At 35.9% G+C, this 25,317-nt stretch overlaps 2 protein-coding genes across 2 annotated transcripts; one reads left to right on the top strand and one right to left on the bottom strand.

The window, feature by feature from the left end:
• Nucleotides 1–1,128: 1,128 nt before the first annotated feature.
• Nucleotides 1,129–8,988, bottom strand: LOC106879274 (uncharacterized). Its single transcript, XM_014928773.3, has 2 exons — nt 8,628–8,988; nt 1,129–2,834 (listed from the first exon to the last, which is right to left on the bottom strand). Exon 2 carries the CDS (start codon nt 2,523–2,525, stop codon nt 1,407–1,409), a length of 1,119 nt encoding a protein of 372 aa, XP_014784259.1. The 5' UTR covers nt 2,526–2,834; nt 8,628–8,988; the 3' UTR covers nt 1,129–1,406.
• On the top strand, nt 8,851–24,966 carry LOC128251036 (uncharacterized). Its single transcript, XM_052977309.2, has 3 exons — nt 8,851–8,975; nt 10,364–11,638; nt 22,435–24,966. Exons 2-3 carry the CDS (start codon nt 10,891–10,893, stop codon nt 23,835–23,837), a joined length of 2,151 nt encoding a protein of 716 aa, XP_052833269.2. The 5' UTR covers nt 8,851–8,975; nt 10,364–10,890; the 3' UTR covers nt 23,838–24,966.
• The last annotated feature ends 351 nt before the right edge of the window (nt 24,967–25,317 follow it).

Genomic DNA, 25,317 nt, shown 5'->3' with positions numbered 1-25,317 from the left:
GGCCGAAAAGTGAAAGGACAAAGGAAATTGTATTAATTCATTCAATTTCCGGATCTATTTTAAAACGGGGGCCACATTTTTCATTAATGTTTTACGTAGTGTTTTTGGTACGGAAAGACTTTCAAACTTCGTATACTTATCTGTTTTGTGTTATAGAACAGAAAAATATTTTTGTATTCGAATTTATTTCATGTAAAAAATTGTCTTATTTCAATAATTTCAACCAATCACTGACAAGTATTCAGTTGTTTACATTTACTCCTTTGGCTGATTAAGCGATGTAAAGCGTATTTAATCTCCATACCTTCGTTTTATTTGCTTTTTTCATTTTAAATTTGCTTCAGAATCGTTTGTTTATGAAGTCGGCACTTAATGTATATCGGCTGAATGGACGTCAGTGATTGGTTGAAATTACAGAAATACGACAACTTTAACATAGAATAACTTATGGATTTCTTTTTTTTTAAAGAAGACTAAGAGAAAAAGATGTTTTCTATGACACATTCTACCAGTGTTCCAAGTTTCAAAGTGTTTCGTTAATGAAAAATGTGGCCCCCGTTTTAAAAAAGATCCCAATTTCCTACAAGAATATAGTTTTATATAGCTGTAAAGTAATTATTTTATTTTGTTTTGTTTTTTATTACTTTTTTTAGTGCATGCCCTCTGTAGGGCTTGGGAAAAGGGCTGTCTTCTTGGCACTGAAACTCCAAATGAGGCTCCATCTCCAAAGGGTTAAATTAGAAATCACCATCAACAATGTTGGGAATCCTTCTAATTATGTAGTAGACCTCTTGTCTTGCTTTACGTACTCTGGCTGGCCGTGCAAAATAAAATGGCAATTATCACTGAGACTATTTATAATGTATCTCGTATGATATGGTCAGTAGGAGTTATCTCCCCGCTCCCACTCCCATTACATAGGTGTTATGCACAGAGATCCGCTTTTCTTCTGTAAGATATTCAAAATGAGTGACGAAATCAAAACTCAAGGTTCTGAGACTCAAGAAAATGTAAGAAGTCCAACATATTGCAGCATTAGAACCATTCTAACCACGGGATACATACAACAATGAAACAATGTATACAAAATCTAAACTTTATACATCATACTTAAATGCAACAATGACGAAATATTACATAAATTTATTTCAATAAAATTGTACAATGATGTTATCACTGATATATGACAATAAATTTTTCATAAATTTTCCCAAATAAATCAGTAGTATTTTTGCTTCCACCTGTAAATAAATTAAATACAGTACAAAGAGATTACTTTCAAACAGTTATATCTTGTGTCTTGTGTGAATAGATTTTTATGTATTTCTTTAATGGTTTTGAAATTTGTCAGCATCAATATACACATATACAATTGTCTGTTTTGAGAGAATGATTTCTAATAGATATCAATTAAATAGATTCTTTGCTGTATGAATGTGTTTGTGTCTTATCAAGACACCTTTTTGAGAGAATGATTGATTACAAATATCACAGCGATATGGTTTCTCACCTGTGTGAATTCGTCTATGAGTATTTAGATTACTAATCAAAGAGAATGATTTACCACAGACATCACAGTGATACGGTTTCTCTCCTGTATGAATATGTTTGTGTTTAGTTAAATGATCGTTTCGAGAGAATGATTTATCACAGATATCACACTGATATGGCTTCTCTCCTGTATGAATGTATCTGTGCATAGTTAAAGTACTTCTTGCAGAGAACGTTTTGCCACAGATATCGCAGTTATATGGTTTGTCTCCTGTATGAATATGTTTATGAGTAGTCAAGACATCATACAGAGAAAATGCTTTCCCACAGATGTCACAGTGATAGGGCTTTTCTCCTGTATGAATACGTTTGTGTCTAGTTAAGTGCTCATTTTGAGAGAATGATTTACCACAGATGTTACAGTAATATGATTTCTCTCCTGTATGAGTACGTTTGTGGATAGCTAAAGCACTTCCCTTAGAAAAAGACTTACCACAAATATCACACCTGTATGGCTTCTCTCCTGTATGAATACGTTTGTGTACAGTTAAGTTACTACTCCCAGTGAATGATTTCCCACAGATATCACACTGATATACATTTGATCCAGTATGAATATGTCTGTGGCTACTTAAGCTATAACTGTAACAGAATGATTTACCACAGATGTCACAGCAATATGGGGTTTCTCCTGTATGAATACGTTTGTGAGTTATTAAGTGATCATTTTTAGAGAATGTCTTACCACAGATATTGCAGTGGTATGGTTTCTCTCCTGTATGAACACGTTTGTGAGTAGTTAAATTACTACTTCCAGCAAATGCTTTCCCACAGATGTTACAGTGATATGGCTTCTCTCCTGTATGGATTCGTTTGTGTGTAGTGAGATTACTTTTCTGAGAGAATGATTTTTTACAGATATTACATGAGTATGGTGTATTTCCTATATTTTTTGGCATACCATCAGTGAAATCAATCTCTTTAGAATGTTTTTTACATTTCATATCATTCTCACATAATTCATTTTCCATCATATTTTTCTCTCACCACCATATGCATACACCATTTTCTTTTTTATATTTTATTCTTCACAAATACTTCTGCTATATTTTTCATCAACTGTGACCTTAGTCAATATCTAAAGATGCTGCATGCAAAATGATCTTGTACACATTAGAGGCAATAAAGCAGAGAAATTCAATAATTTTTCTGAGAAATAGAAATATTTAGGTTTATATAAACAGGACTGTATCTGTTTTGTATATCAACATCCTTTACACTTTAAACATGGTAAATGTTGAAAATGTATCCAAGGTAGCAACAGTCTTTAATTCCAATGTCATCTGAAATAACAGAAACAATATAAATTTTTAAAAATTGAAATAAAACTGCAGAAATTTTACTATATATCTGTAATGAAAAATTATGGACTGAGTCAACAGATGAGATCTAGAGATTCTCAAGATAGGAAACACTTAGTAGCGCTCTAATGATTTGAACTTACATTCTGAAGATTTTACCAGGGTCCAAATCTACAGGGTAAAGAATGGCTATAAGAGGAATCCAAGCGAGTAAATATGGAGACAATTATGTGAATAAACAAATAAAACTGCTTGGGTTTGATATACAAAATATATGTACATGTAAATAGAGAGAGAGTAAAGACTGAAAATTTTCTGACAATGCATATTCAAGCTGTCAGATTTGTCTCACCATACCTTCTCCCTTTTAATTTTCTCTGCTGTTTGTAGTCTGTGTAATTTTGCTCTATAATTAACTATATATTTGTGGAGGTAGTGGTTAGGGCAGTGGACTCGCAGTCATAGGATTGCAGTTTCGATTCCCAGACCAGGCATTGTGAGTGTTTATTGAGCGAAAACACCTAAAGCTCCATGAGGCCCCGGCAGGGGGTGATAGCAAACCCTGCTGTACTTTCACCACAACTTTGTCTCACTCTTTCTTCCTGTTTCTGTTGTACCTGTATTTCAAAGGACCAGCTTTGTCACACTGTCACACTGAACCTCCCCGAGAACTACGTTAAAAGTACACGTGTCTGTGGAGTACTCAGCCACTTGCGCGTTAATTTCACGAGCAGGCTGTTCTGTTGATTAGATCAACTAGAACCCTCGTCGTCGTAACAGAGTGCCACGTAACTATATATTTATACTTGAATATTCACCATCTGAAAATTTTCAGTCTTTGATTTCTATTTACATGTAAACATGTATATATATTTTGTATATCAAACCCAAGCAGTTTTAAATTATAAATATATAATTTTACCAGAATATAGTTTACTTTTTAATTTGTCATTCAAATTAAATCATAAAACCGTATGTGGATCTACATATTTACAGACTCAGCTGCACTTACATATTATGTAACATTACATATATTAAGCAAACATTAATAGACAATAACATTCTTTGATCATCAGAAGCATCATTCATCATTGGTTGCTATCATTATTTAGCTCCAGATCAACCTCAACTGCACAGTCCTTTGGTCAAAAGCAAGTTGTTTTTAAGGGTCATGACTCTTATACCAAATCAAACAAAAGTAAACATTATATTAATACCTGCACCTTGATTGGTATTTTTCAATATTTTTCTCCCCATAAACACATCTAATAGAATGATGATGTATTCTTAAGAAGGTAGAGTGGTTGAGAGGAATTTGACAGCTTATATTTCAGATAAACTGACAATATTCATAATTAAAACTATACAGAAATTATGGATGCACGTAATACTACTATGGAGGCTAAAGTTAAGTTTAAGAGAGAAGGACAATATAACTAGTGTCTTGTTTGCAAACAAATTTCTCTTAATGGCAGGATATAAATCTCAGTGACTGTAATACCAACCAATGTATACAATACTCTTGATTTCTTCATCATACATGTCAACAGCTGCTGGATACATTGACATGGTTTGTAAACTTCACAAACTGAGTTAGTGGCTTTCAATATTTTGTTGATTAATAGAGATGGAAGGCAGAAAATGTATCAGTAAAATAAGAAGAATCAGAGAGATGAAATAAAATGTCTGTAGCTAGGTCAACACATATTTTCTGGCATAAAGTTTATCAATGGTTTTTAGCTAATTTGGTGGGTGCTAAAAAATCCAAATATAACATCAGACTTTGACTATCACATTACATTCTTGAGATATACAATCTTTTACTTTTGCTAGAAACAACTATTTAATGCTCATAAAGGAAGAATCAAATATACATAGATACAATTTTTAATAGACAATGTCTTTTTTTTTAAATCTAATAAATCAAAACACAAGGTTGTGCATGTAAGAATTAAGCTTGGTGATAACGAAATACGAATACAAAATTTCTATTCATTGTGGCAATTCATTCTGATGGTCTTATTAATGAAAGAACTTGATTTTTATTTTGACAATCTCTTGTGTACAGCTTCTGCAGTGTCTCATCAAACTCCAGCAGTAATCATGTTTGAGTCCTATCAGCCTTGGCAGCATTCTTCCATTACCTTTACATCTTGATGAAAGTGTTCACCTTGTTCTTCATTAACATCACTCAGCTTCTCTGGAAACTCACCATTCTACATCCAAGTGCTTTCAAACTCCAGAGCAGCTTCTCCATAATCTCTTGACAGTTGTCAACTTTCCTGTTCCCAAGGAAATTCCGCAACACATCAGAAAAGGCATTCCAAGCTCTAACTACCACTGCACTCATTGTTGTAACAAAATAAGAGATCCCTGAGGAGTGTTCTTATCTGAGGTCCATCAAATACTTCTTCTGGAAAGGTTGTACATATACATCTGAAGCAGTCTCCACTGTGATCAAGAGCTTTGATGAATTGCTTCATCACACCAAGTTTTATGTGCAATGGAGGGAAGACGATGTTTTTCCTATCAACCAAAGGATCATTAAAGATGTTCTTGTCACCCAGCATCAAATTGTTTTATGGGGACCATTCTTTTTTTCTCCCAGTGACATTTTGTATCTCTACCGTCCCAGTAGCACAGGAAACAAGGGTACTTAGTGTAACCTCCTGGCTGGCCCAGTAGAAGATTTACCATTTCCAAATTGACACAAATTACCCGTCCATGAACACGATATTGCAACCTATCCAGAACAATCTTGATGTTGGCATACTCCTCTTTCATTTTTATAGTGTTCTACTGGGATTGAGCCATACGAATTCCCATTGTGAAGTAAAACACATTTCAAGCTGCTTTTGGAGCTGTCAATAAAATGTCTCCATTCATGTGAATCATATGCCGGTAGTCCCATATTGAGAAGAATCCCTTCAACATCATTACAATAAACAAGCTGATCATCTGACTGGAAGTGCTTCCAGTTCTGTTTGTCTGTTACAATAAATGGAGACACAAGTGCCAGGTTTCAGCAGACTGCTTTGGCAAATACAAATCCCTGACCAAATCAATCAATTCAGACTGAATAAACACAGAAAAAAGTTACCAGTCTGTATCAGATGGCATAAACTGTTCATCTTCATTAGTAGTAGGTAAATTGAGGACTTCATCACCAATCTGTGGAAGCTCAATAAATACAGGCGCATAGTGCGCAACTGGTTATTGGGCAGATGAGATATTTGGGTATTGCAAGTGGCATTTGGTTTTTGTATTGAACCCTTTTACATTAACAAGGCAGAAGTAGCATTTGTCCACATGGTTTGTTGGTTCTCTCCAAACCACTGACACACCAAATGAGCTTCGCATTCTTTCCCTGGGACCATGATTGCAAAGTTTCAACACAGGTTTTGCAAATTTTGTGGGAAGCCCAGGTTTTGTCATGGTCTCCAAGTACTACTTTAAAATAAGCAAAGATACACCTTGACAAAGCTATTAATGTTGTGCCTTTGAACCTGTGGAGTGAAGTTTCCACAGATGTAACAGATAATATAGGGATCATTACAACACTTCTTTCCTTTTGATGTTGTATCTGTAACTAGATCACAGTGGTGCAGTTTACACCTGGAAAGAGAAAGGGTTTTAAAGCAAAACTCAGCTTGAATATATTGTTCAAAAGTAGCATGACAATCCAGCCAAAATTCCCACCAATAGTGGTGTAAAGTTAACTTTTGGTATGATCCAGGTAAATAAAGGTACATACCGATGCCACAAAAATGTGATGTGATGTGATAGAGCAACTCTGAAATCAGTTTTGGAATCAGCACCCAAAACTTAGTCTGAAACAGCTGTAAGATTTTATGCCAGAGAATAAAATATTTATTTTTCTGACCAGTGTTATTGAAATATTTTTTAGAACTGAGGTCTATAGCATCTATAGCACTATCTATAGCATCTATAGCACTATCTATAGCACTATCGTAACACTGCACCATTAAGGACTGAACTTCATATCTGTGGAGAGTCAGTAATTAGTCAGGTCTTGTCTAAATCATCATTTAGTATCCATTTTCTATGCTGGCTTAGGTTAGATGGTTTGACTGGAACTGGAAAACCAGAGAGCTGTACCAGGCTCCAGTCTGACTTCGGTTTGGTTTCTATGGCTGAATGCCCTTCCTAACACCAACCACTCCAAGAGTGTAGTGGGTACTTTTCACATGACACCAGCACAGGTGCTTTTCATGTGTCACCAAGCACGGGTGCTTTTCACATGTCACTGGCACAGGTGCCTTTCATGTATCACTGGCATGGGTACCCCTTACACGTCACTGGCACAGGTGCCATTTATGTGTCACCATCATGGGTATCTTTTACCTGTTACATAATTACTGAGTTATTGTGGACAGTCTAAAAGTAGGAATTCATGTTATGGATTGATATTTTGAGAAAAATGATGGGTTTTTTTTATCTACCCCACCCCGACCGATTTTGGTCCATTTGGGGGAATCACACACGATGATTTGGGGGGGGCACTACGCACTTAAAAACTATAGAAGACTTCGGTGAAAAAAGAAAGGAAATATTTTCAGACGGAAAGGGAGATTTGGCTGTTGTTTCTAGCATATGCCATGACCAACTTCGTTTCTTTCTGACTCTCACAAGTATTCTTTTATTTTTTCTGTCATTTGACTGCGGCCATGCTAAAGGCGAAACGAATCGACCCCAGGACTTATTCATTGTACTTAATCTATCAGTTCCTTTTGTCGAACCGTTAAGTTACGGGGGGGGGGGGGTAAACACACCAACATCGGTTATCAAACGATGGTGGGGGTACAAACATGCACAAATACACACATATATATATATACATATATATTTATATATACGACAGGATTCTTTCAGTTTTCGTCTACCAAATCCACTCACAAGGCTTTAATCGGTCCAAGGCTATAGAAGACATTTGCCCAAGGTGCCACGCAGTGGGACTGAACCCGGAACCATGTGGATGGGAAGCAAGCTTCTTACCACACAGCCACACCTGCGGTTATGATGTTTTTCGATATTTTCTCCTCATAAATTCATTTACGGTATTAAAAATACTTTTTTGAAAATTTATGATTTTTATCAACTCTAAACCATACCGATCATGACATATACTAGAAACAACAACCCAATCTCCCTTAAATCACACCCCTTTTCGTCTGAAAATATTTACTTTTTTTTACCGAAAAGGTTTCTCCTATAGTTTTTAAGAGCGTAGTGCCCACAAAATCGACCAAAATCGGTCCAAAGAGGGGATGATGGAAGTTGGGGAGGGGTGGGGTAAAAACAAAACATCACTTTTCGCAGTTTTTATTCTAGAAAGATAGTCCAGAGCATTTTTAGGGCAATACGAAAACAAAATCTGAAAAATCCCCATCAAAACGGAGAAATTCCAACTTGTTGGTGCTTCCTTAGTCCGACGATTTGTCTTGTTATTGTTTAAATCTATTTAATGATTGATTTCAGACCATATGGTAAATTGAATATCAACACTAGGCCAGCAACTCTAAAATTTACTTTATATTACATGCAATATAAGATCCTAGGTTTTAGATAACAATAGATCAATATTTAAATTTGGAAGTTATCCTCGAAGTAGTAGTCTAGAAGACAAGGAAATGTCTTATTCCAGTGTTCCTACCTGTTTTCACTTGGATATAATTACTGTAACCTCGAAATATTTCACTTAATTCTCTTATTTACACATTACTACTACCTTAAAGTAAATCTTTGTTTACTCACCGTATTCCCATACAAAAAATGAATCAGTGTGTTGTGTTTTTAGAAATAATCGGTTCTTAAATTGGAGCTTCAGATGTCAACGTTTGACTTGATTCTTATCTTTAGACATAAATTCGTAAAAGAAATACTCATACATTCATATATATAGACATATATATATATACATATATATTTATATAATTTTAAGTTATATTTTTTTCTTTCGCATTATTACTTCTTAACGAAATGGGCTTTCGAGAGAGAAAGAGTGTAAGAGAGAGAGAGAGAGAGTGTGTGTTTGTATTTGTGACAATCGGATGTGTCACTTTCTCCCGCCAATTTACTCTACCGTTTATTTACGTTTTCAAGGTATCCTTCTATATTCATCATATATTTTCAAAAGTTGTTTTATTTTAAATGTCGTTATTGTTGTTGTTTATCGTTTTTGTATTGTTGTTCTGCAGGATCAGGGAATGTTATTTCGAACAGGTCAGATGATTCCATAAAGGTATTCATTTGTTGGTAAAAATAATAGAAATTACATTTGACGACTTATATGACAACGAAGACGGCAGTAGCACAACATCAAATAAAGAAAACTTCCACAACCACCAAACAAATTGATACTAAAATTTGATAAAGTAAAAATGACACGCTAAACACAGAATCATCCAGTGTCTTTTGTTGTTTATGTTTTCATTCGCTCATCTTTTCTTCATTTATCAATATATATAGTATTTCGTTTCCATTAATGGTCATAGGATTCGTAATATTCTTGGAAACAACTTAGCTTTGATCATAAGTCTGCTCTGGGGTTTAAAGAACAATAAAGAGACATAGCCGTAGCCTTTACCTGGTTTCTCGACCTGCTAGAAGTAGTAGGCAATTTTCTCTCAAATTACATTGGAAAGCTATATTGTATTTGTAGTTCTGGATATAAGAGAGGGGCAGATGAAATAGTCGCGGCTGACATGTCTTCGTTCAAAAGACTGCTCTCACTCATAATTCGCCTGAAGTTGAAAAATATCCAAGCAATGTATCGGGACACAGAAAACTGTTAATGTCCACTATTCTATAATGGTACATCATATTAGTTTCAAGTTTTGGCACAAGGGCAGAAAGGTCAACTACATTGACCCCATTGTTCAATTGGTATTTATTTTATCGACCCCGAAAGGATGAAAGGCAAAAACGACCTCAGCGGAATTTGAACGTAAAGACAGATGAAATGCCGCTAAGCATTTTGCCCCGTATGCTAACGTTTCTTATTTCGTTACTGCCCACAGGGGGCTAGACACAGAGGGGACAGACAAACGGATTAAGTCGTTTATATCGATTCCAGTGCGTAACTGGTACTTATTTAATCGACCCCGAAAGGATGAAAGGCAAAGTCGACCTCGGCGGAATTTGAACTCAGAACGTAGCGGCAGACGAAATACCGCTAAGCATTTCGCCAGCCCGGTGTTATAGTATAATTGTGACAAAGTGCCTGTAGGGTTTAACACCCGGACAACGCCGGGATGCATTGGTAGTTTTATTATAAATGCAAAACACCAAGGAGGAGCCGACTAAATTTTAAATAATGAACTGCGATATGGCGAGAGATTACTGTAAATTAAAAAGTAAACTTTAATTATTCAGGTAGAGGTTTATATCTATACTTTACCATTATAAAAGTATTATAAAATGATTATTGATCGATCTCAATTTCTAAGTATTGTCTATTGTTTATAAATTTTCTATGTTTTATTTTTCAGAATACCAGACAACATTGGAATTAATGAATATTTTTCTCATATACATCATCAATTTTCATCATCTTTTAAAGACTAAAGGAAGATGTACAGAACATATATAACCATGTTATATAAACCTGTTTTAAAGATACTGTGAAATACTTCTTCTCACAGAGATTATTGGCAAAATTTCTTTACTTCCATGTCTAAAATGTGTGCAAGATGATTTGGGTTTGTACTTAAATTTGGCATGCAAAAGCACTTCTTGCATCTTCAGATATTAAGATTGCAGTTGGTGGAATCATCATCACCTTCATTATCATTTAACGTTCGTTTTCCACACTGGCATAGGTTGGATGGTTTGACAGACTCTAGCAAGCCAGAAGACTGCACCAGGTTTCACTGTCTGTTTTGACATGGTTTTTTACGGTTGGATGCCTTTCCTAACACCAACCACCTTACAGAGTGGTGTATAGCAGAAGATTTGTTTGGAATATAATGTGAGATGAAGTAAAACATCTGTAAATTGTGATAGGAGACGAGAAATTATGGAAAAAAGTGAAAACATTATAAATTGTAAAACAGAGACTCAAAGGAATGATTTTCTTGATGAAATGGCAAAAGATAAAAGAAAAAAATCACATCCCTGTGATATCTGTAACAAGCCATTCACTAGAAAAGACAGCCTTGCTATACACAAACGTATTCATGCAGGAGAGAAGTCTTATCACTGTGATATTTGTGGTAAATCATTCTATCGAAATGATCAATTAACTACTCACAAACGTATTCATACTGGAGAGAAACCATATCACTGTGACATCTGTGGTAAATCTTTCTCTGAAGGAACTCACTTAGCTGTACACATACGCATTCATACAGGAGAGAAGCCATTTCCCTGTAATATCTGTGGTAAATTATTTAATGTAAGTAGTAACTTAACTACTCACAAACGTATTCATACTGAAGAGAAGCCATATGAGTGTAATGTCTGTGGTAAATCATTCTCTAATGGAAGTATTTTAACTAAACATAAATACGTCCATGCAGGAGAAAAACCTTATCATTGTGATATCTGTGGTAAAGCTTTCTCCCAGACATTTAACTTAGCAATTCATATACGTGTTCATACTGGAGAGAAACCATATCATTGTGATATCTGTGGTAGATCCTTCTCACGAAGTCATCACTTAACTACTCATCAACGTATTCATTCAGGAGAAAAACCATATCTTTGTGATATCTGTGGTAAATCATTTTCACAAAGAGCACACTTAACTAAACACAAGTATATTCATACGGAAGAGAAACCGTGTAACTGATATCTGTGGTAAATCATTCTCTCAATATCAGACAGTTAACTTCTCATGTATGTGTTCGTACAGAAGAATAACTACAGCAATATCAACTCTCGTTCTTTGTAAGAGTTTCCTTACATAACAATAAATGTATTCACACAAGAATTAAATGAAAACAGTATGACAATGACCTTCTAACAGTATTTCTATATTGGTGTCATAGCTAAGCATTCTGATGTCTTTAATAAAAAAGAGTCTTTCAGAATATTCATCTGTGTAGTTCATTTGACTTATATCCAGCAAGAAGAAAAGGTACTGTTATTTGACAGAGTGGATAAATAGATGAGAAATATATTTTTGTATATCAGTGATAACATCACATTCCATTATTGTTAGCAATATATACACAACCATAAGAGAATATATTTCATCATAACATTTTTTTTTCCTGCTTTAGCAGATTCCCATGGCTCTGTCGCAATCCAATTCCATTATTATGAATTTGAATTGGGAACTTCAGTCAGTGAATCCTTCATTAGCTGATTCAACAACCACGGATGCTGCCCTTATAGATGTGTTGCAGTTACTCTCTTGATAGAGCTTGCATTCTTCTGCTCAGCATCAATATAAGAAGCACCACCGTTGGCTGAGTGGAACTCTTCCATTATCTCTTCACAATCTACCATGCTACAGTCCCATGACTTTGCTGTATCCCTGACGGTGACTGAATGGGTGCTTTCCTTGCCAAAGGGCAGCTCATAACTATGCAGGGCACAGTTGTCATTATGTGAAGTATTTTCAAAATATCCGCGTAACCAAATCATAACATAATAGGATATATTTAAGATGTATATTCTGGGTTTTTTATACATTCTTAAAAATGTCATGTATATATTGGTGAAAAGTTTAATATATGTATTCCATTATGGGAATGATTCTGTTGTTAAGATTTATATAATTGCATTCCTTCATAACTTAATGGTTTATTGAATGTTAATTTTCAAGTGACAGTGTCACCTGAAACTTTTATTGTCTCATAAATTGTGATGGGTAATAGCTGGCTCTTGTGTCACTGGTGTAGATGATAACAGCCTATTCTAGAACATTTTATACAAACTATGGAACAGAGTAAATAAGTGAATCCCCAGACTTCTGTTGCAGAGAATAAAGTTGAGCAAGAGAGAGAGAGAGAGACTATAAAACATCGTTGTTGGTGTCTTAAACATTGACAGAGACTAAAAAATTTTAGATTCATTTAGAGAATTGTGATGTCATAGTCTATATAGTTGAAAGAAGTAATTTACAGAACGGCCTTTTAGAATGAGTTAGAAAACATTCTATAATCAAATGCATTCTAGTCATGACCACTCCATCCATCAGTTAGTGGTATATGTGTCATTTCCTTATTCACAAAGGAAGGATGTAATATAACTGAGATTTGTCTCCTATTTCTAGCAGGTTGAACAATTATAGTTTGTCACTGTGATCAGAATAGATGTTGAACTAAACATCTTTTTAATTGTTGCTAAAGGAACAAATGTTTAACTGTTAACTCGTAGTAATGTGTGGTGACCAAAAGTGGTTTGAAAGAATGGAAATATAAACATAAATGGCTGGAACCAACTTGAAACTTCAGCATTCCTACAGGTGTGTACCCCCCACCCACCCACCAAGCTGTGTTGCCTCATAACTTCCAAAAAATGGATATTTTTTAATGAAATTATCTATAAATAGGAGGCTTCAGAGTGGTGTATGTTCTAATTATATTGAAATATGTAGTGAAAAAACTTTTCCAAGGATGAGGTGAGGAGTTTTGGAACACTTAGCTTTCTAAGGACAACCCAAAGAGCATCCCTAAATATGGTATCAAAAATGTTAAAAAAGTCTCAGTTGTGTTTACGAGACTTTTCCTACAATTGCCTCAGGCTGAAAATTATATCCACTGTGCCTCTACCAAAATCTATTCTGAGATTCAGGCAACACTAAGCTGTCAAAGGGCATCATTTAATCTGTTTAGGATAACCCTTGCAATGCTGTTCTTGGTAACACACAGAAGGGAGATACCTCTATGGTTGTCACATTCACATTTGTTGCTTTTGTGCTTCTAAAGATGGACAATAGAAGCATTTTTAAACTCCTGTTGGATTAATCCTGATTTCCAGAATAAGGAGATGAGTTCATGTAATTTGTTCAGCAGCAGATTGCAACCACTTTTGTATATCTTGGCTGGTATGCCATCCTTCCCAGACGGCTTTCCATTCTTGAGCTGTTTTATGGCCTTTTTTTTTTTTTTTTTTCAGTATTTGATGGAGCAACTGACAGTTCTTCAAGGACAATCCTCTGTGGTATGTTATTGATCAGTTCCTCAACAACTGAGTCCATATTCAGAACATTTGAAAAATGCTCTGCCCTGCACTTTGTGATCTCTTTGTTGTCTGTCAAAAGATTATCCTCAATTGAAAGCACGAGAATTGAGCCATCAGGTGGAGGTTCAAAAACATCTTAAAATTCTGATAGAATGACTTGAAGTCACATTTATCCACAGCATTCTGCAACTCTTATGCCTTCTTTCACCACCATGTCTATTTCATTTGCCTCAGTTGAGATTGGCATGTATTTCTGGCCTTTTTGAGCTCTTTGCGTTTTATGGAATTATTTTTGTTTGACATCCATTAATGATGGCATATTGTCCAAAAGAGAAGGATGTTTGGATCTTTTGAGCTGAAACAATCTTGACTCTTTCTCTTAATAGACCTAAGTGTTTCACAAGATGACTCAAATACAGCATTTTTTAAAGCAGACAACACTGATTCATTATTTGTGTTGTCTGAGATGTCTGCAAGTTTGTTGTCACAGGTTGTTTAAAATGAGGTTAAATTGTCATTGTTCTTCACCTTTGTCACATCCACTTTTCCAATTGGTTGAGGTGCAATTGTTATGAATAGGACTGCAGATATCAAATTTGACCTTTGATTGTATCAGTCCATGGTCAGACCAACACTCACCAATGGAGAAAGAATGTGTTACTTGGACATCTTCCCTCAGGGAAGACCTCACAATTATGTAATCAATGAGGTGATAATGGGTGGATTGGGAATGCTTCCATCTTTCATAGGCTGACCAAAATACACTCATGAAATGTGACCAAATGAGGTTTATTTTTCAACATAGTCCACACACTTCTTCTATCGATCCATGATTATGCTTTTAGCAAAAAGTATGTGAAATATTATTTATTTTCTATGTAAAATGTGAAAATTTGCAAGCTACATGAAATGTGCATATGGGCTTTAATGAACGATTTGTACATATGTACACTACATGTTGTTTGCCATTCAAATTTCCGCTTGTCAGAGGAATATAATTTTTTCCACAAAATACTGTTAGCTATATAACAACATATGTGAACAAACTTTCTTTGTTTTTGGAAGTGTTGAATATGTATTGTATCATACAGACAAGAAAGTAATATTTTGAATGCAGTATAGTCATGAAAACAGCAGAATGATTGGGAATTTTATCCTTATATGACTGAATCAGTTGTCAGCAGACATCCATGGGACACAAACCTGCAGATCTCAGCTACTGGCTGAGTACTCTACCATTAAGCTAAATTGCCCTCTCATGACTGTCTGCTGACAATGTTTTCTGTCAAATAAGAGTAAAATAACCAAACTTTCTACTGTTTTCACAGCTATACTGCGTTCGAAATAATACTTTCTTGTCTGTATGGTAGCCATGTAGTTTGTTTAACTAGTGTACTATCTACTATAATAATACTCATTTTGTATTTCTCTGTCACAACATATGAATGAGAAAGGAAGGGGTGATTCACTGATGGAAGTGGGATGATGAAGTCAACAGTGAAGCAAAAATCAAACAGCACTTCAACTCTGTGATTTATGTCTGATTTTTTTCTGGTTCTCAAGCTGTCGTTTGTCTGATGAAAGGAAAGGGTGAAAATCACAGTCTTAGTAGAAGATATTTTTGTTTTTTAAGTGTTCCCTTCTTCTTTGTGTAGTTTATGGTGGATGATTTTCGAGAAATATCTGATAAAGACATTTGCTTGCTGTTGCAATGATAGGTGCATTATTTTAGCTGGAATGTACCAGTGTTGTTGCTGATGGTGTTAATGTGATTAGTTAATCTATATTGTGCTTTGTTGTTAATTTTGAGAGTTGGCGTTGACTACAAATGTTTGCCAGTTTCAAACCAAAACTGCAGAGTAATTTTTCTCCAAACTAAATTACAAACCATGGTCGACAGACCTGCCTATGGCAGAAGATTTATAGAAATGCTTACGAACAATAAACCAAGTTACTTTTGTCGTTTTATTTTTTATTCCAAAACATTTAAAGATTCACCCCTATTATTATGACGTCATAATACTAGCGCTGTTTCTGTAAAGAATATTATAGATTGGCTTTGTTTTCCTTTCTTTGCTGTCTTTTGTCAATGTTGTGGGCGTGTGGTAATGTAACTCCTACTAGTTTGGCCTTCTGTGTACGTGGTATGTTTATGTCATTGACTGTGGTAGAACGCCAGGTTTTAATTAATATTGCTAATCTGCACGAAAAAAAAAATCAATGCAGCATCACACATCACAAGGTTCGATGGAACCTACTGAAGCAAGCCAACATGTTCGCGGCATAGCTACGGGCGATGGCAAGGCTAAAGCGTTGTAAAAGTCAAGCCCCCTCACGGGCATCACCTGACACCTCGGTTGAAGCGAGCTGCCGACGACGACAAGAACTTCGCCGTTAACGGCCCAGCCCCTCCAAACGTCTCAAGGCTGGAAGAGATAGTTCTCTGCCAGGTCCCGATACTTCGGAGTTTTGTTCTGTTCGGCTACGGAAACAGTGACCCTCCAATTTACTGCAACATCCAGGATGCGGTGGTGGTGGTGTTGGGAAGCAAAAGTATCACAGAACTGAGCCAGTGCCTGCTTAATGATTATGTGATAGTATGCTGTTTCATGTTCTCTGATGTTACTCGAAGGGGAAGAGATAGTGAATTATGTACAAGCTGTTTTAAGTTTGTTGTTGTAGAGCAAGGTTTCTATGTGATTTAAATTGAATCGGAGTATCTGTATAGAAGTTATGGTGATTGGTTAGTAGATATGGGTGTAATGTCATTGATATACCTTCTCAAAGAACCAGAACATTATTAGGAAATTTGTTACTTGACGTTCGTAAAACCATAGTGATCCAGAAAGTTTATTTCAATAAAACATTTCATAATTAAAAGCGGAACACACTGCAAACAGCGATAAAAAGCGAGGGTAAATGTTAGTTTTATTTTGAATAGTTTCGCTCTGGGCACCTGAGAATTCGTCAACAATCACGACGGGCACACCAAGCAATGCAAGTCGCTGAATCTGACAAAGATCGAATCAGTGTCGAAATCGTATGCCTTTCATTGATTATCTGCTGGTCTATCAGTATTTCGTTGGGGTTTGCAATGAAACGAGGAGCAGCAGGGCGTTCACGAAACACGTTAATCTGAAATGAAATTGAAACTAAAAGATTCGATTTTTCGAACGTCAAATAGATTACCCATTATCATTGCTTATCATTAATCTCTAGTTGAAATTTTGTTCACCTGTCTGTTCACAACCCTAACTAATGTGATGGCAAAAGCTAAAATTAAACTAAAGAGCTGCATACTCTAAAGAGTCAGAAAATGATGCGAATGACACCCAAGATCATGGTTGAGTATTTGCAAAATTAACTCAAATAGTCGGTAGAAGATGTTGATGGCCAGCAAAACTGCATAGAAGTAAACAACCCTGAAATATTTGCAGAAGCCGAAAGATCGCCACTTAATAGCTCAGACTTAGCAGAGTCAAATAAGGGTGGTAATACAGCATGAACCAGTGAATCAATAAACGTTATTCCATCTGTCACTGAAACAGGCACAGCCAGTGGAAGAACAAGGAGCCATCACAAGGTGTCCAATCTACATACTAAGGAAATCCATACACAGTGGAAAAACTAGCAGTAAACCATATTATCTCTCAATAAACTAATCAATGTCAGATACATATCTAACGATGGCTATGAACACATTGTTGTTTACATTGTTACATAGAAAATCTCCACGTGTTTTGAAAACGGTCTGTGATAGGACAAAAACTACATACAATAACATAAATTTTAATTTAAAAAGTGAGTTGTTTCCCCTTACATACGTTATATATTAAATACGCATGCGTAGTAATGGTGATTTGCTTTTCGCTGACCAGTGTTGATTCTTTGGACCGCAATCCGTGGATAAATTCTCCGTTACATAAATCTTAAAATCTCATTCTGTTTTTATTTTGTGTTACTAATTAAGTGAAAATTTAACTTCTAAGGTAAGGATATTTTTAAATAATAATCTTAAAATATTTTCATCTAAGTAAACTAGAATCGCTCTAGAAGCTTTAGGTGTTTCTAACACCCTAGTCACAGCCAGTGACAATTATAATTTTCCATTTTGGCGAAACATTGCAAACTGCGGTATATATTAATTTTATATATATATACCATCATCGTCTAACAGTATACAGTACTAGATTTATTATCAACTTTTTAGAAATCCTGGATTGCGCTGTTCTTTATATTGAGTGAACAGACCGTATTTTTAAAGTTGGTTAATTTACATTATCCAGATAATGTCTATTTTGGACATTGTCTGGACAATAGCAACCTTCAGTGAAACTATAGTATAGGTTCCCTTTCAATGCTCCAAATATAGTTGTCCATTGGATTTAAGTCTGGCAAATTTGACTGCCAGAATTTTTTTTTTAAATAATAATAATAATGAAATTGTTATATACAGTGCTCATGTGCACGGCAAAAAAAAAGTGGAATCATTAGATCTACAGTTATGGAATTTCAGGAAGCATGTAAATTTTGAAGGATGGAGTGTGTCGACAGCTAACAACTGATGTGGATAGTTTATTCCATGCTTCAGCAATCCTGAGTGTGAAAAAATGTTTCCAAAAGTCATGAGTGCTGTGTTGCTTTCTGACTTTGTAAGCTTACTCACGAGAGCTAGACTTGGAATTCAAAAAAGTGCCCAAGGTTGTTGGAGAGATGGTGGATATCTGCCAACTCAGTTGCCAGACGTCTAAACTTTAATATGTCCATGCTCAGGGAAGCAAGACGTTCAGAGTATGGTAGATACCTGACATCAGATATCTGTTTGTTTGCAGGTTTCTGAAGTTTCCAGGAGAATGATATGCTGAGCAAGATAGGGTTTCCAGACTGGTGATGCAAACCCTGGACATACCATAGTCGTATACAGTTTTAAACAGACAGCTGGAGAGTAGCTGACAATGGTCTTACTGAGAGATGCTAAGACACCCTCAGACTTCTTGACAATTTTAGAGATGTGGTTTGTCCAACGCGGATCGCTGTTTACAATAATACCTAGATCACGTTCACCAACAAACTTCTTAAGTTTGGTGTTGTTGAAGGAGTATGTAAAAGCTGGGTTTTTCTTCCCAAAGTGCATGGTGGTGCACTTGTCCACAGCTAGCTTGAGTTGCCCGTCAGTAATCCATTGCTGCATTGCATTCAAGTCTGATTGCAGGTAAGATCTCTAGCATATAGGATCTGTTCTTTTTATCTCAAGGGACAGCTTGATGTCATCTGCATATTTCAATGCTGTAACATTTTTCAAGTTGGCGTCTATGTCATTAATATATGCAACGAACAGTTGATGTTAAATTATTGTAAAGATGGTCTGATATCCACTCTTGGGTTATGTGGACTTTGTAAGAAGGCACTGAGTATTGGTTAAACATGTATAGCATTCCTCTGCATACTTCGTCCATCCAACACCAAGATGTATCCCACAGTATTAATTCTAAGACCCTGTGGGAAGATGTGAGGTGATATGACATGACCTTCATTACTCACTACAACTAAACAATCACTGTTGCTAGAAACTTAATGTGTATCTCTGTGGACATCAGAAGAATTTGTGCTGTCATTTCTCCTTGTTAAGACTTTCAGTCATTTGACCTTAATCTAAGTTTTTCTTATCAGAGACCAACCAGAGCATGGTATGTTTGTAAGAAATTTTTACTGTATTAAGTGAAACTAGGCACCAATGGAACAGTTTTCCTCTGTCTTTGCAAAGAGGAATTGGCCTCTCCTTAGTACATACAGCTTGTACCAATGAGTGTTCTCAAATTCCCTGACACTCCTTGTGTGTGTGCATATATATATATATATATATATATATATATATATATACACGCATGCACATATACGTACTCATACACACACACATATATATAAAACAAAGTTAACAATGGAAAGTGGTATGTTAATTAATTATTTATTTATTCTTATATCTATAAGATAAGATCTATAAAATATAGACATTAATAAATGAAATATCTGACAAATGTTTCAACTGATGTACCAAGAGCATCTCCATTTATAATTATATAATTAAATGATTAATCAATACGATCTATTTAGTAAAACAGCTTCATCGGGGAGTTAAACTCCCCGATGAAGCTGTTTTGATAATTATTTATTTATTTATATATATATATATTTATATATATTGAGCAAAATACTTTATTTCACGGTGCTCCAGTTCACTCAGCTGGCAAAGGGGCCAGCCTTGTCACACTGTGTCACGCTGAATCTCCCTGAGAAGTATGTGAAGGGGTACGTGTGTCTGTGGAGTGCTCAACCACTTGCACATTACTCTCGCGAGCAAGCTGTTCCGTTGATCGGATCACCTGGAACCCTTGTCATCGTAAGCGACAGAGTGCCAGTTAAACAATTGTTTCGACAATTCCATCATCACTAGAGATCTTGGGCTCATCTGGGGACAAAGCAACAACAGCGACAACCAAGCAATGATGAACGACATTTCTGGAGAAAGAAGAATATTACTGCACACCATTTTGTGCTGTAACACATAATGTTACACAATGTGAAGGTGTATATGTAGTCAGTAAATACATAGACCTTATGATGTAATTTTGATAACATATTTAAAAGTACAGCTATGGTAAGCGAAAGTGCATGGCTCAGTGGTTAGAGCATTAGGCTCACAATCATGAGGTCGTGAGTTCGATTTCTGCACCAGGTTGTGTGTTGTGTTCTTGAGCAAGACACTTTATTTCATGTTGCTCCAATTCACTCAGCTGTAGATATGAGTTGTGATGTCACTGGTGCAAAATTATAGCAGCCTTTGCCTTTCTCTTGGATAACATCGGTGGCATAGAGAAGGGAAGCTGATATGCATGGGGGATTGCTGGTTTTCCATAAAACAACCTTGCCCAGACATGCCTCGGAGGATAACTTTTTATGTGCAATCCTATGCTGATTCATGACCAAAGGGGGTCTTTACCCATATATGTGGTAAGAAGCTTTTCTTCCCAACCACTTTTTTTATTTTTGAGTTCAGTCCTAGTGTGTGGAACACTGGGCAAGTGTCTTCTCCTACAGCCTTGGACCAACCAAAGCCTTGTGAGTGGATTTGGTAGACAGAAGCTGAAAGAAGCCTATGCAGTTGTGTAATGAAGTGCTGAGCTCTAATTGTGGGGGGAACCTGTAGAAGGGGTAGACCCAGGAAGTAGTGAGGAATGATCTTTGGATGCTAGGCCTCACTGAAGAAATGACAAGGGACTGAGAGATGTCAAGATTTGCTGTACTTGAAAAGACACATCAAGCTCAGTAAAATCAGTCTTCCATACATATAGACTTGGCCTTTGCAGGTACCAGACCTAAGTAAAATGTACCTGTGCTAGTGCTGCATAAATGCACCTGTGTTGGTGGCACATAAAAACCATCCAGCACACCCTGTAAAGTGGTTGGTGTTGGAAAGGGCATACAGCTGTAGAAACCATGTCATAATTAGATGTTTGGAGTCTGGACAGCTTCCCGGCTGGCCAGTTCCATGTCAAACCATCGAGCCCATGCTAGCATGGAAAATGGATGTTAAACAATGATGATGATTGTGTGTTTGTTCCTCCACCACTACCACTTGCTTGACAACTGGTGCTGGTGTGTTTACGTCCCTGTAACTTAGAGGTTCGACAAAAAAGAGATAGAAAAAGTACCAAAGTACCAAGCTTTAAAAAACTAAGTACAGAAGTCAATACATCTGACTAAAACATTTCTTCAAGGTGATGTCCCAGCATGGCTGCAGCCAACGATTTACTAGATTGAATCTAGTAAAAGATAAAACAGAACAATTTTGACTATTGAATCTCAATTTCTAAGTGTCTTCTATGGCTTACACTGTCTCTCTGTTATTTCAGATTACCATTCGACATTGGAATTCAAGAATATCTTCTTCACCTTGGATAGATCATCATTATTTATCACCTGCTAAAATTAAAGGAAAATGTTACGCTGAAGTAAAACAACTGTATTTGTTACTGGGAAATATTTTCTCTGACTAAGAATATTAGCAAAATTTTTGCAGTCTGCAAAATGTACAAGATGATTTTTACATTGTAATTAAACTTGGATTGCAAATGAGTTTGCAGTATCTTCAGATATTGACTAAGATCACAGTTGATGTAGCAGTGGAAATATTTGTTGAGAATAGCAAATTTAAAATTAAAAAGAAGAAAAGCATCTGCATATTGTGTTGATACAAGAAAAGACATGGAAATTGAATTGTGGGAGAACAATGTTAAATCTGAAACACAGTCAAAAATGATTCGATTTATTGATGAGATATCAAAAGATATTGGAAAAACATCATACTACTGTGACATCTGTAAAAAGTCGTTCACTCTGAAAAGTAACCAAACTGCTCATGAACATACACACACAGGGGAGAAACCATATCACTGCGCTATCTGTGGTAAATCATTCTCTCGAAGTAATCAATTATCTAAACACAAACGTATTCATACACAAAAAAAGACATATCACTGTGATATCTGTGGTAAATCATTTTTTCAGAAAAGTAATTTAACTACACATAAACGTATTCATACTGGAGAGAAACCATATGACTGTGATATCTGTGGTAAATCTTTCTCTCAAATATATAATTTAATTACTCACAAACGTGTTCATACAGGGGAGAAGCCATATCACTGTGATATCTGTGGTAAATCCTTTTCTCAAAACGATGACTTAAATAGACACAAACGTATTCATACAGGAGAGAAGCCATATCACTGTGATGTTTGTGGTAAATCATTCTCTCAGAAAAGTAACTTAACTACACACTTATATATTCATACAGGACAGAATGCAAAACCACACCACTGTGATATCTGTGGCAAATCATTTTCTCAGAAAAGTAATTTAACTACACACTTATACATTCATACAGGACATCATCCTAGACCACACTGCTGTGATATCTGTGGTAAATCATTCTCTCAGAAGAGTAACTTAACAACACACAAATACACTCATACAGGCGGCAAGCCAAAACCATATCACTGTGATATCTGTTGTAAATCATTCTCTAAGAAAAGTAACTTAACATTACACAAACACATTCATATAGCAGAGAAACCATATCACTGTGATATCTGTGGTAAATCATTCTCTCAAATATATAACTTATCTTCTCACAAACTCATTCATTCAAATGACAAACGATATTACTGTGATATCTGTGGTAAATCTTTCTATAAAAGTGATAACTTAACTACTCATAAACGAATTCATACAGGAGAGAAACCATATCACTGTGATATCTGTGGTAAATCATTCTCTCAGAAAGGTAGCTTAACTACACACAAACTTGTTCATACAGGAGATAAACCATATCAATGTGATATCTGTGGTAAATCATTCTCTCTAAATCAGCACTTAACTGCCCACAAACACATTCATACAGGAGATAAACCATATCACTGTGATATCTGCGGTAAATCATTCTCTCAGAAAAGTACCTTAATTACACACAAACACATCCATACAGGTGAGAAACCATATCAATGTGATATCTGTGGCAAATCATTCTCTCTAAATCAGCACTTAACCAATCACAAACACATTCATACAGGGGATAAACCATATCAGTGTGATGTCTGTGATAAATCATTCTCTAAGAAAGGTAACTTAATTACTCACAAACATACACACACAGGACATAAACCATATCACTGTGATATTTGTGGTAAATCATTCACTCAAAATGGTGCCTTAGCAAAACATAAGTGTATTCATACAGGAGAGAATCCTTATCACAAACTGAACAACACTTAAATACATTTGTACAGGAGAGAAGCTACATAAATATGCACGTGGTAAATCATTCTCTCAAAAAACACAACTACACATATGTGTGTAAAATTGAGTCTAATTTATCAAACTTTTAAAAAAACAATCACGTACCTTCAGTCTGTGAGAAAAGTTCTTGTGTTATGACAGCTAATGGCATGGTAAACAGGATGTATATATGTTCACCCAAAATTACAGACACTCTTGACCTCGTCAATCAATGCGTGCTTGCATGCAGACCAGGCGTACTTTTATTTTTATTAAGCTCACAAACACACGTGAAAAATCAATCAATCAATGCATCAAAACCTGAATTTTAAAGACCAATGGTAAGATCACTAAAACGTCGAGCAAATTCAACTGAACATACAGCACATCAAAATTTTGGCCAAAACGTACAGTTTTGTACAGTCACTGGCAGCACTGGGCATCAACCACAATTACGATCTCACTTGGCTTCACAGGTCTTCTCAAGCATGCTATATTGCCGAAGCTCAAAGTTTGAAAGGTGCTTTTTATGTATCACTGGCATGGGTGCCAGTTACACGACACTGGCATTGGCCACAACTACAATTTCACTTGGCTTGACAGGTCTTCTCAAACGGATTTATAAATGACAAGCTTCTTTCATTTTCCAGCTACCAAATTCACCCAAGGCTCTTGTTGATCCATCCACCACAGCAGAATTTATACTGGTGCTGGTGCCACATAAAAAGCACCCAGTACACTCTGTGGAATGGTTCACCTTAGGAAAGGCATCTAACCACAGAAATCCTGTGAAAGCAGGCAGCAAGAGCTTGGTGTAGTCCTCTGGCCTTATTAGCTCTAGTCAAACCAACCAACCCATGGCAGCATGGAAAATGAATGTTAAATGATGATGGAAAACCACATGGTTGGGAAGCAAACTTCTTAAGCATCCATTCATGTCCTGTGCCTATATCAATGCCAAACTTCATTCAATGAAAGAAGAATATATCAATAAATGTATTCACACAAGAAAGACATTAACAGTATGATAACACCTTAACACTACGTTTTATATAACCACAATATATGTACATTGATAACTTTATTTACTATTTTGATATTTTTAATAAAGAGAAATAATTAAGAATACTTGGATATTTATTTAGTTATTAATTGCAGTTTAAACCTTAAACAAATAACCAGTATTTAGAACTGTATTTTCATTCATAAATGTGTGCACAGTGGAGGCATGTGGCTTAGTTGTTTGGGTGTTGGATTCATGACTAAGATTGTGGTTTTGATTCCTGGACCAGGGAGACACATTGTGTTCTTGAGCAAAACACTTCATTTCACGTTGCTTCAGTCCACTTAGCTGGAAAAATGAGTTTAGCTTGGAGTGGGATGAGCTCCACTAGGCTTTCTCACCCTAGATACTCTGCATGACTGTAGCACCCCAGCAACCCCAAAGGGGTTAAGGGACCTGTCAGTTAATAACAGA

The sequence above is a fragment of the Octopus bimaculoides genome, chromosome 28 (assembly GCF_046866305.1).
Source record: "Octopus bimaculoides isolate indiv1 chromosome 28, ASM4686630v1, whole genome shotgun sequence".
Taxonomy (NCBI): domain Eukaryota; kingdom Metazoa; phylum Mollusca; class Cephalopoda; order Octopoda; family Octopodidae; genus Octopus; species Octopus bimaculoides.
This window is presented reverse-complemented; position numbering and strand designations above follow the sequence as displayed.